Below are 12686 nucleotides of genomic sequence, written 5' to 3'. Positions count from 1 at the left end.
AAAATAATCACTTCTCCCATAGGCTGCCCAGAGTGGCCTCTGCTTCCCTCCAGCAGCCCATGATGCTGGGCTGACACACCAGCCTGGTTCCCATGCACCATTTACATCCTTCCTGTTGGTTCTGCCCATCATTTTCATGCCTCAACCCCTGCCCTCATCACCCCTTCTCCATTCTTGCTTCAGCCATATTTGTTACCTGCCTCCCCTCCCCCCACCCAGTCAATGTGCACTAATCGTATTGTCTGGAGGTACAAAGACTTTATTCAAATGGAAGGTGGAGGAAACAGATATAAATATTCTGGAACAGAGCGAGTTTCATCCTCTGTTATAAAGGTCCCCATCTCCCAGATGGCACTTTTCCTGCCCAGGGACAGTACACATCCCCTGGTCCTGTTCCAGGCAGCATATATAAAGTATATACAGATATTATAATACACATGGAGTGGCAACAAGACAGGTCAGAGCATTGCAGGCCAGCAGAGAGGGGTACTTGATTGCCAGGATGCCCTCCAACCTTGACTCTACTTTTTCCTTTTTCTCTCTGCTTAGGATGAGTACTAATGCTATAAGGCAGTCTTCCCTCTGGACACAGCCTCCACAGACCACCTGTGGGGTCTGGGTAATAGTTAGTAATTAAGAAGATGGGCTTTATCAGTGCTGCCACTTCCATTTTCCCACCAGCCCTGTCTACCTCTGTCTAGAAGAAAGTAAGCCCCTAGGAAGGCTGAGAGGCACATAGGCAACATACACACTGGAATTACATGCACATGTATACAGATGCACCCATTCCTCATACAAGCATCCTGCATGTTAGAGCCATGCACCCACACATTGAGATCATGCATATGCAGCTCCCCCTGCATACGTAATGGCAGTTCTTCTGCAGACTTGTTGTGATTTAGCTCCTGTTTTTTTCCCCCCTTCAGGAACTTCCCTTTGTTTCTGGGTCTGGCTCTGCAATGCTTTCCACTGCTTCAGGCTCTTACACAATTGTAGCTGTGGTGCTCTGCACTTATCCTGTGTGATGCTTGTGATAAAGATATGCACCTTTATCATAAAGATATACATCTTTGTGTACACATCCTCCTACGTGGACTATGAGGTTGAGGGATAACCAAGCCATCATGGCTGCTTTCTGCAGGTGCAATGTTGTAACTAACAGACACTGCTCAGGTGCAGACCTTTGAGGGGCACACCTGACAGCTGCTAACAGTGGCAGTTATCCTCCCTCTTTCCCCGCAGATCTGATCTGACACAGCATGGCTCGGGAATTCCACTCCAAAGGCCAGGGAAGCTAATGCCTCCTCTAGTCTCAAATACTTGCTCTTGATTTGTCTCCTGCGCTTGTGGCAGGAGGCAGAAATGGTCCACATGGGAGCACTCAGGTGCCACATGACAGGTCCATTTACCCCAGACCTTGCAGCTGCTGCTACTAGTCATATGACCTGCTGCCTCTGCTCTGCCACCCAAGGTCACATGTCCTCCTGTCCAGCAGTGGAGATCATGTGATTTGCTGGCCTGGCCCAAGCTCAGGGGCCTGGCCCTCATTCTTCCTGAGGATGACGCTGCTCAGCTCCTGCATCAGCTTATCATTGATGGGTGAAGGCAGATGGCTGATCTTCTTGGAGGCCTCTGGAGGGGGTGCCTTGCCAAACAAGGGCTCTAACACTAGAGGCTGGTTCTCCTCTGCCTCCTGCTCCCGTGCCAAGGCAGGTAGTACTTGGGATGGCTCTAGATTTCTCTCAAGGGAAGCTGTTTTGGTAGGTCTGAGCCCAGATGATCTGGCGTGGTACAGGGCCTTTTCAGACTCCAGGTTGAGCCCTCTTTCAAGGGAAAGTGCCTTAGAAAAGGGCATGCTGGACACCTTTTGGCCTGGGCTTGGAGGCAGTGAGGAGCGAAGTGCTGGGTGCTGAGACTGCTCTGAGAACAGGGCTGGTTTCACGGATCTGTCCACAGCAGGCACCTGGGACAGCTCAGCCAGGAGGCCTCTGTCCAGCTCCAGTGGGGACAGTGTAGGGAAGTTGCCCACCTCCTCATAGACAGGCTCTGCATCTGCTGCTTCCTTCTCCTGCTGCTCATCCAGTGAGTCCTGATGCATTTTCATGGGCTGGCAAGGGAGAGAGATTAGGGGCTAGATGTGTGATAGAACCCCAGACTCAGAGAACGTTTTCTGGGATACAAGTTCTTCCTCCATGGTTAGATGCCATGCCTTTCCCCAGCCCACCTGCCTTGAGCCTGGAGGCCCTGTCTGTGCCCTAGCAGCAGACAGCCTGGAACTTTGGGGAATGCCGTGCAGGTCTGATCCCTCCCCATGAGTCCTGGCAGGTGGGGAGCAGGTACAGACATTAGGTGACCAAACTTCCTAGACACCTGCACAACAGCAGGGGAACCAAATGAGCAGGAGGCAGCTGTAGCAGTGGGAGGCAGGCCCTTTGTGAGAGGTGCCTTCTTCTGTACCTTTCTCTGCTAGGGAAGGGAGTGTAAGGCCATGTTGTTGCCCTAAGCCCGCAGGCGTTGGCCTTAAGTGGGATTCCCAGTCTTGCTCAATTCCTGTGGCTGATTTGCACTGGTAGGAATCCCCCCATTGGTACAGTCTTCTCTTCCCCACATCACAGTCAGACAGGAAGAGACTTCTCTCAGCCCAGCATCACTCCCTGGTCTCTTCAGCCACCAGCTCTGCACCTTCCCCAGACAAGGGCTAGAACTGCGATGGATCTGTTCTGGGCCGGCACTCAGAACATAATCTCTAGTCAGCTGCATCCCAGAAGGCTCTTAGCTTTAGACAGAGCATGGGGTAAGGCCAGGCTAGACTAGGTCAAATGGTCTTCCTTCTCTCTCTCTCTCTGTCTCTGAATCACCAGATACTGCCCAGTCTCAGCTCACCAGCTGTGGGAACAGACTATGGCAAAAGCATCTATTCATGCACCAGTAAGGGCTTTTTAACACCTTGGTGGTGGTGTATCCTGGCCTGGTCATTCTCAAGCATGCCTACCCCTGAACCTTACTGAGATGCTCCAGACCAAGGCATATGCTGGTAAGGCTGATCAGGGCTCTCCCTCTGTAGCTACTTCCAAGACCTCAGTCTGTAGAGCGCTTGAGGGTGGGTACAGGGGACCATCCAAGAACAGCTACACCTTTAGGCATGGGTGGGTAAGGTGTACTCAACACTGGTGTGGCTGCAGTATACAACTGCTGCAGTATAGATAGGCCCTAGGAGAAGACACTGAAGCTGGAGCTATTCCACTGGGTCAGGAAACCTGAGAGCAGAAGAGGCAGGGGTGCATCAGCCCAACCACTCTGGGTCACATATGGCAGTGAAGGATAGCAATTCCGCACTCCTGGGGCCACATGTGGTTTGGACGTTGCACAGTGTTTCAGTCTCAGTCTTGTGGCTATTCCACAGCAGTAGGCAAAGCTTAGCTCCAGTGCTTGACATGTTTCTACGTCTTGTAGCAGTGGCACCCAGCAGAACTGCTGCATCACAGCCTGTGGCTGTGTTCTGACAGCATTTTGCACGAAAGCCAAGCAATAGGGCATGCTTCCGCCTCTGCCTCTCCCAGCCCAGCTCTGCTGCATGGCCTCAGTTGCCCAGCACTTCCCTGGAAACCTGAGCATGTATTCAGGACAGAGTGGAAACCACACAGAGCAGGACTTACAAGGTCATAGGTAACTCAATAGCTCTAGTCATTGGGCATGCTCACTAGATGTAGCCGTATGGAGCTTGATAGGGTTATCTGGCTCTAGTGAGATGAGTAAATAGAAAGGCAAGAGAGTTTTCCTCGCTGAGAGCTTATTTTCCTTCTATACTACACACCAAAGATATCCCCTTTGATCAATGCAGACTGAGTACTTGGCATCTCAGCCCCAATACAGACTGTCAGAAATGTTAGGAGCAGCTGCCTCATAGTGTAGAGCGCAGCAGATTTCTGCCTTGTGTTCCCTGGATGGTATCTCCTTGCCTACTGCTGGGGTGGGGTGGGACAGTAATTTCTCAGCATGCAGAACACCACACAGCAAGCAAGAGCAGCAGGCAAAGAGGAACCCTCTGCTCAAGCAAGAGACCAGGAATTCAGGGTGCCACAGTCTACAGCCTAGCCAGGGCACCAGTATGGTCCCTCAGTCCTTGAGCAAGACCATGAGACAATAGCTAATGATACTCCTCAGGGCAATTTTCCCAAACTCTGCCCAGGCTTTGGCCAATTGTGTTGCACTGAGCACCCTCAGATCAGCACTGAAGGGGCCATCCTGCAACCAGTGGGCCAGACTGCTCTTTAAATGAACACTGTGACTGAGTCACAATATAACGGCTGGGCTTTGCAAATTGGCCCCCATTTCCAAAAACCCCAACCACCAGGTTCTCCCTGCTGTTGTAGATGATCCTTAAAGGCTCTAAACCCCTGCATGAATATGCATCAGACATGCAGATACTTACAAAGAACATGGACAAAGTCCTTCGATTGTGCAGGCGACGCTGGAAACAGAGGGAGATGGGGGAGAGAGTAAGCACCTAACAACACAGAACAGCGTCAGGGCTGCAAAAAGCTCTGGGGGAAACAAAACTCAACACATGGGCAAAGTGCACCACACTGCTATACACAAGTCGCGAACACTTTACACAGAGTGGTACTCCTGCAAGCACATGCATGGCCTGCTCGCACACAGGCACAGAGCAGCCACACAGACACAGTGCTGCTGCACACATTGCCACAGCTGCTCTCAGGCATGTTTCACTTGCTCTCCCCTGTGTCTGCCTACAGTTGGACAGGAAGAGTTCTTGAGGTTGGGATGGCCCAGTGGGCATGGAACACAGGGTTGCAGGGCCCTGCTGAGCCTCGGTGCTATCTTACCAGGGTCTGGTTGGCAGAGAGCATGGTAGTGTCAGTGCTGTCTCCCCGCAAAGGGACCAGTGGCATGGTGCCAAACTTCTGTTTGGAGAGGTCAGAGGAGGAGCGCCGCCGCAGGATCACTGAGCGCAGATCATCATGCTGCAGGGCATCGCAAGAGACATGTTAGTGGTTGGCATTGCTGAACCCCAGCCCTGCCCAGGCTCTCTGTGGGCTTGGCATGGCAGTTCTCACCCACCTGAGCCTTCAGGATGCTGGTGATCCAGTCCCACAACTCAGCCTGCCCTGTGCATGCCAGATACCTACAAAACAGTCAGAGGAGACACTGACTGGCTACTGGGACCCTGGGGTCTGCCTCTCGTCACCAGCTTTTTCAAGAGCCCAGCCAACAGGGCTGTTCTCTAGGTGGCTCTAGGGTGCTGTTTCCACAGGCTCCCTCCCCACCTCCCACACACAAGCTACCCCTTTGCACATATACACACACAGGCTACACCCTGTAAACACGTAAGCACATTCACACACACAGGCTACCCCACCCCTCCACCTAAACTATACTGCACACACACATGCACACATGTTCTGGAGCACAGAGACAGTTTGCTCTTCCCATCTTTGCGGCCTGACCACAGCCCCTCAGCTTCTGCTCTATCAGCCTCCCAGTTTACAAGCCCAGCCTGCAATTCTTACTCTACTCACTCTCTCATTAGTCACTCATGCCTGCTCTCTCTCCATGCATTTCCCTGAGGGTCCTGCACTAGCCTGCCTGCATTAAAGGTGTGCTTGGCCCAGCGCTCCTGCCCACATCCTCTCCAGCTTCCACCACATCAGTGCCCAGTGCAGCCAGGCTCTTACTCCTCATCATTGTTGAGGGCAGGAAATAAAATGGGCTTGGGGGCTAAGGAGGAAGGGTCAGAGAGGACCAGAGATGGACTGATCAGAGCTGTGAAAACCAAAGGGCAGGGCAGGCACATGGGTGCTCTCATGGCCTGCCTCTCTTGTGAAGTGGAGGTCCCTGTCCACAGGAGGAAGAGACGCAAGATACTCACAGTTGCTGCTTGTCCAGAGTCAGTGTGAAACCCCACCTGGAGTGAAAGGACAACAGCAGGGTCAGGCAGGGCAACTGAAGCACAACAGATGTTGTAGGAGCTTATGAGCTCTACAGCCAGTGCTAGGGGAACAGGCTGAGCCGAGGGATTAGAAACTGAAGCTAGGGTCAGGCTGGTTATTTGGGACCAGGGCTAACGTGGGAGCTAGGGCACAAGGCCTACAGGACCACAAACAGGTCACACTACAGGGCTACAAGCAAGCACTTGCAAAGGGGTCACTATCAAGATCCTGCCTTGCTGTGGCTGTGGCACAGGGCTGGGCTCTGGGGAGCACCAAGCATACTTTGTGCTCTGGCAAGTTCCCGTTAGGCCAGGCCCTGAGGCTAGGGGGTGAGGGTTCCAGGCAGAATACTATGACAGAGCTTCTCCAGTATGCAGCTACAGGCTCCAGGACAAGGTAGGGTGTGGAGCTTCTGTTAGAGGAGGTGCTAGTGATCAGGGGAAGTTGTTAATCTGGCTCAGCCCCTGGACCTGACTTACTGAGAGGGTGGTTTCAGTTTCTTGCGGATCCCCATGTAAACCTTGGCCGAATCAAGAGGCCACTCCCGTTCTGGCTTGGCACTCTGGAGAAAGAAAACAGACACTTAGCCAAGGCAAGCCCTGCCAGTCATTCGTCCCCTCTTTCCCCCTGTTGTGGCTGGCACCTGGTTCCCTCCCCTCCCCTGCCCTACCAGCATTCCCTGATTTCTCCTAGTTCAGTCATCCTAACTGGCACCTACTTCCCTTCCCTCTCTACTCCTCCCCATCAGTACCCCTTCCACTCACCTAGGCCAGTTCAGCCCTGCTTACCCTGTCAGCATGCCCCTCCCACAGCCATAAGTGAGCAGCCACTTGACCTCTGGGTTCCCACCATGGGGAAGACCTAGTGGTCTCTTGCTCCACAGGGAGGGAAGAAGCCTTTCTCCCCACACGGGTAGGGAAATCAGCAGAGGATTCCAGAACCGGCTCTTGGCACAAATCAGTCAAGCGGAACCAGGTAAAGTTTTACTCCACAGCTCATGAGGCTGCCCTTCCCTGTGCACACCATTCCCTGGTACCTTGGATGTCTAGAAAGTGCGGGGGTGGGGGCCAGGGCCAATTTCCTGCCTGCAGTGAGAGATCACTCTGCAGACAGCAAAGAACGCATGGGAGGAGCCCAGGCTTTAGCACTGCCCTGGGGCCAGGGTGCTCAGCAGGGCTCTAATCACAGGGGCCAGGCAAGCCTCCCCCTCCTCAGCCAGGACTGCACTTTACATCAGCTCAGCCATACCTAACACCTACCGCAGAGCCAAGCTGAGCTAAGCCTCGTGGCCAGTGGTGAGTCTCACCACTGCCCAGGTGGGAGACTGGCAGCAGGATGGGCATTAGCCAAAGCTTGGGCTGCTGGGCTGAGCTTTACCCTTTTCTCCTTCAGCAGCAGCAGCTTTCGATCACGGATGACAAAGTATCGCTCCTGAAACTTGCTCCCCAGGAGTTTGGGGTGCTCCTCCCGGCACTTCAGTAGCCCACACTTGGGGCTCTCCTTCTTGGCACCTGTGCAGTGGGGGAGGAGCAAAATTAACTGTGGGAAACTGCTGAGAAACACAATGGGAGCCTAGAGTGAGCAGGCAAAGGAAAAGGAAGAGCATACTGGGAGCAGCATAGGGGCTAACAGGAAGAGAAGAGTGGTAGGTGGCAGAGGCCCCCCCCACCTGGCTTGTACTCCCTTGGTCATAGAGCTACTGCCCTGTCAGACCTAAGGCTCAGGTGTTGTTCACAGGACACTGCCTTTTCAACCTTCAGTGGCTTTTCTGCTGGAACTCACTCAGCAGGACTGTGAGGTCTAGCCCCACAGCCAGATAGTGCCACCCATGGCCACATTATGCCCGCTCTGGCCCCTGTAGGCAGCCTCAAAGGCAGAAATTGAAGGACCAGGCATAGAGAGGACTGTTGACCTTACTGTATCTGCTCCAAGAGAATGGGGACCATAAGTCGATGGTCCCTTGCAGGACCTAGCACCATGCTGTTGGGGTAGGAGGATTCACCTGTAAAGAGACAGCCACCTTCTCCTATGGGTACCTTCCTCACCAGCAGGTAGGCAGAGCTTGGTTCAGGCAGCTTGCACCACTGAAGAGCTTGCTCTAGGACCTTCTCCTTGGGGTGCAAGGGTCGCTCTAAGGATGGAGGAGACATGGCCTACTCAGATGCTGCTGCTGGGCAGTGGGAGGAGCTGATCTGGGGCAAGCATATCACTAACTTGGGACAGAAGTCCAGAACACACTGTGAGGCAGGAGCCTATGACAGCACTGAGCAAGCCAACACTACCAGGCTGCACTAGCACCTGGGAAGTTTTGGGAGGCAGGTGTGCCCCTCTACATGGTGGCTCATGGCAACAGGCACAAGGGCTCCAAAGCCTGAACATTTCATAGATGAAATGTGGATGCCCCCCTTACTCAGCAGAACTATGACTTTTCTCTCTGCCTTTCATAGAATCATAGAAAATCAGGGCTGGATGGTACCTCAGGAGGTCATCTAGTCCAACCGCCTGGTCAAAGCAGGACCACCCCCAACTAGATCATCCCACCCAAGCAGTTTCCCTGATCTCCGATAGCATGGTTCCCTTTCCCTCACCCAGTGTTACAGTGCCCCCTCCTCTCCCCTCAATGCTGAAGCACTCCCTTCCCCATCCTCCCAGTAATGCAGCACTGCCTTCTCCCTTGTCCCTCAAAGGTGTAACACTGCATTCCCCAACCAATGCCTAATGGCACAGTGCCACCTTCCCCACAACGATACAGCTTTGCCTCTCTCCCTCACTCTGCCCCGCCAACTCAGCACCACCTTCCCCACTTACCCACTGCCTCTTCCCCTCAATCTGCCCTCACCTCAATGGCAAGGCACTCCTCACACTCACCCAGCTCCCCATTCTCTAGCGCTTCAAAGGTCAGCCAGATGTCCAGGCTTGCAGCCACACTGCGCATCTCCAGTACTTGGTTGGTCAGCTCCTCAGCAGTCATAGAGGGTGACACCTGGGGACATAACGTGTCAGCTCAGTAATGCTCAGCTCCAGGACCAAACTGGTCTGAGCCCTGTGGCCATCAGTGAGTTTCACCATTGCCTACATGGGAAACTGATAGCAGGATGGGAATTAGTCAACAGATGGCTTCCTCTTCCTCACTAAGTATCTCCTGGCACCACAGGACAACTCTGATGTTCTGAGCAGCCACTTCCACTTCCAGTGTGTGCCCACAAAGGAGTTCCCAGCCCTGTGACTCTGTATGGATATAGTGGAGTCATCCAAGAGCCACGGACATGTCAGGCACCTGCACATCTCCGTCACTTTGTGCCAATGGCTACAGCCAGGCCACATGCTTGCTCCCTCACCTTCAGGGTGACGCAGCAGTCAAGCAGCTTCTGCTCCAGGTAAACCTCAATGATGAGATCTCCAGCCTGTGAAAGCTGTGAAAGAAGAGATAGTGGAGGATAGGTTAAGCCCCTGGGAGCACACAGTGTCCTGGAAACCCAATCCCAGAGGCTGGAACAGGTGTGGCAAATCAGTAGCATAGTACAGCATTTCCTGCAAAGAGGCCTTCTATTCTCTTGCATCCACAACAGCTGCACTCAACTAACTGTGATGTGTCAGGAAAGAGAAGGGGGTTTTGGGCCCCCACAAAAAAACTATTCACTATAGGGAAACAACACCAGGGAGAAAAGGATCAGGAGACTGAAAAACTAGAGTGCTGAAAGCTGGGAAGCAATGCTGTTTACTGCTCTAGGGTAAGCTGCAGTAATAACTTACTGGAAGCCTCATTCAAGAGGTGGTTAGTGCTGAGAGAGCATGGGGCTCATCTAAGGGGCTGAGCAGACCCATGCTGGAACAGTGATCCACACAGATATCTATAGGAATGGGAGGACTTACAGCCGTGGCCTGAACTGAGCTGTTCCCAGCCAGCCATCTTCATTGCTGAGGGTTCTGCAAACCTGCAGACCTCAGCAGAGGCTGAGGTCAAGACTGTAGTATGGCCAAGGGAGGGTGATTCATCACATAGTGCACCTGTGTCTCCAGTACCTGAACATCCTTCCAGGTGGTAATCAAGCTGTTTTCTAGGTCCATCTGTGACACCTGATCCTCATCAATCTGTCAGGAGAAGGAAAAAGAAATGAGACAGGGCAGGAGGGAGAGGCAGAGTACTGCCAGGTTGGGGAAGGCAGGGGAACAGGCAGAGGGTGAGGGGAACATAGTGAAGGGAGCTTACATTGAAAATGCGGACATAGTTGTCTATCAGGTCTTCCATGACTTTAACCTCATGCTCGCCTTTGCCATCTGTCTGGAAGAGGCTGGGAGCAAAAAGCAGCGACAGGTTCTTGGTGCCCATCTGATTGAAGTCAGCACATTTCTGCACCCTGGTAGCCCAGGAAAGAGAGAATTCACCATGTGTGACCAGTGCCATGGCATAAGAAACAGGAAGCCTTCAGCACCCTCCAGACCTGCTCCCAACACCCTGGGGAATTGATCATTCTAATTTTTTACTGAGTTTTCTTCAAAACCAGAAAACTTTATCCAATAATCTTTCAAGGTTTTGAAATTTCCCAATTTTTCATCATAACTAGGCTTGAAAAATGTTGAACAGTAACAAAGGGAAGTAGAAAACAAAGTGAAAACCCTTTGTCCTGAACACCTATTATTTTATTAACCTGAGTTGCAAAAAGAAAACAAAGAACAAAAATAGGGAGAAAGGAAACAGGGAAAAATGTCACTAATGAAACACCTCCAAGTTGTTCTGCCTTAGCCTCTGGGAAATGAAACTAACTTCACTTTGTGAAAATAGTTTTGCATTTTTAGCCATCCACCACCTGTCCAGAGGAGCTGGAGACCAGTGGTGTCCCAGACAGCATGGGGCATGAAGAGAGCAGACGTATGGCCTGTCCCAATTAAACCACCTCTGTTGGCTGAGGTCAGCCCAGGGCTTGCCCTACATCTCCAGCTCAGACAGAATCACATTGCTTCTTACAAGACAAGCAGGAAATGACCAGCGAGGGACAGACTGACCGGTAGAGGTGACCAATCAGAGCAGCCAGGGTCTTGCGGTTTAGGTGAGGCAGGTGGTTAATCAACTCCTTGTATCGTTCCAGACGCTGGCCTTTCTGGGGTATTTCTGGAAGAAGGAAACAATCACAAAAGCAAGATGCCAGCACAACAACTTATTTATGTGGCACCTGCCCCAGCAGTGCTTCCCTTGCCATCCTACCACTGATGGGCATAAGCACAAGCAGCTACTGCTGACTGATCCCACTCAGGCCAGTTTGCACTCACTGCCCTTGTGGTATTGGTTATACTGCTGCACAGCCCACATAAGCTGTTCTGGGACTTTTGGATAGGGCAGGTTATAAATCTAAAAAAATAAATATGTGTAACATGCTGCCGATAAAAGTGGTAACAATTTACATGCCCTAAGCACTGGGGTACCAGCCGGCACATGATACAAACCAGGAGAGAATTGGGTTCAGAGTCCACATTCCCAGAGGGGTCAGCTCAGCTTGTCCCTATCACAAAGACCTCAGTGGAAGGCTAAAGAACAGCGGTGTAACTGGGGTGGAGGGAGAGGGAGCAGCAATAGGTGCAACTACCTCAGGCACTGATTTGTGGGAAGGGGATTGGGGGTGAAAAAAAGCGGCTGCTGCTGGTAGCCACATGCTTGCAATTATGAATACAGTGGCAACCAGAAGTCACTGAATCTGCTTTTTCCTAGTTGCCCAGGCATACTGCTGCACTGCTGCCAAGGAGAGTCTGGGTGAAAAAGAACCACAGCCTTCATGAGGGCAGGGTGAGATAGAAGGTGATACCTGCAGCCTCCTTCCATTGTGGGTGCAGTTCTGAGGTAAAGACTGGGTCTTCGAGCTCCCGAAAAAATCTCTTCAGCACATCAGTCACGTCCTCAATGAAGTTGTCACAGATGCGCAACTTCACATTACGGGCATCCCGCCGGAACTCTTCCATCAGCACCTTGATGCGGGACTTGGCCCCATTCTTCCGGTAAATTCCTTCATGACGCAGCCCTGGGGGTAGGAGGGCAGGGTCCCCAAAGGGAGCCAGGATCAGCACAGGTGTGTATCTAAGATGCTAATATGACTTGAGCATGCCCTCCTAAGTCCAGGGTGTGCATGCGTGCGTCCCAGGTTATTGTGTGCATGGGTGCTTCACTGTGGGCCCTCCAAAATGCAGTGCCTGCTGCTCCAAACCTTCTGCTTCATGCCCAAATTACTGGCTTTTGTTATGTTGCCTCTTTGGAGGGTGGAGTGCTGTTGTGAATGACAGGAGACACTATGGGGTCAGTGGCAGTGCTCACCATACTGCGTGATGAAGGCAATGCAGCTGTCCACGATGATGGGGATGTTGCTCCGGCTGAGCTGCTGGTCACGCAGGGCATTACCCCAGCCCCCTGCTGAGGCCTGAATGTCCATGCACCATGCTGCAAAGTCCACTCGTGACACCCCTTGCAGGTAAAAGGTCCTGAGAACAAAAGAGGCAAAAAGCAGAGAATGAACATCCTTGCCCCTGGGACTTACCCCCCCACCCCCCACCCCTCTGTGAAGGCCTAGAGAAGCAGAAGGTCCATCACTGCCAGCCTTGGGTCCTGCTGGAGCCACATCTTGCTGGATATAAACCTGTCTACAGTGATTTAACCTTCAGGAGGTAGGGGAGGCCCCAAGGCTGGGTCAATATGCAGGGGAGTTAAATCAGGCTGAATACTGGGAACCCACTGTAGGGGATGTTCATGCT

At 52.5% G+C, this 12686-nt stretch overlaps 1 protein-coding gene across 3 annotated transcripts in view; it reads right to left on the bottom strand.

Annotated features, from left to right (window-relative positions):
* Positions 1–236: 236 nt before the first annotated feature.
* ARAP3 (ArfGAP with RhoGAP domain, ankyrin repeat and PH domain 3) overlaps positions 237–12686 on the bottom strand; it is a 40618-nt gene continuing 28168 nt past the window's right edge. Inside the window, exons 20-34 of one of the 3 annotated variants that reach the window (XM_019506568.1) lie at positions 12253–12416; positions 11750–11962; positions 10956–11061; positions 10162–10309; positions 9975–10043; positions 9290–9364; positions 8820–8934; positions 7954–8082; positions 7329–7462; positions 6431–6513; positions 5891–5926; positions 5083–5146; positions 4848–4985; positions 4433–4471; positions 237–2107 (exon numbers count right to left, since the gene is read on the bottom strand). In XM_019506568.1, coding sequence (XP_019362113.1) covers positions 1502–2107; positions 4433–4471; positions 4848–4985; positions 5083–5146; positions 5891–5926; positions 6431–6513; positions 7329–7462; positions 7954–8082; positions 8820–8934; positions 9290–9364; positions 9975–10043; positions 10162–10309; positions 10956–11061; positions 11750–11962; positions 12253–12416 — 2119 coding nt within the window. In that variant the 3' untranslated portion in view covers positions 237–1501. Of the gene's footprint in view, positions 2319–4432; positions 4472–4847; positions 4986–5082; positions 5147–5890; positions 5927–6430; positions 6514–7328; positions 7463–7953; positions 8083–8819; positions 8935–9289; positions 9365–9974; positions 10044–10161; positions 10310–10955; positions 11062–11749; positions 11963–12252; positions 12417–12686 lie in introns of all 3 variants that reach the window. The other 2 variants (XM_019506570.1, XM_019506569.1) reach the window with 2 other exon arrangements.

The sequence above is a fragment of the Gavialis gangeticus genome, unplaced genomic scaffold (genome assembly GCF_001723915.1).
Source record: "Gavialis gangeticus isolate Ggan-Ray unplaced genomic scaffold, GavGan_comp1, whole genome shotgun sequence".
Taxonomy (NCBI): Eukaryota; Metazoa; Chordata; order Crocodylia; family Gavialidae; genus Gavialis; species Gavialis gangeticus.
The sequence above is the reverse complement of the archived record's forward strand: the minus strand, read 5'-3'. Positions and strand labels throughout refer to the sequence as shown.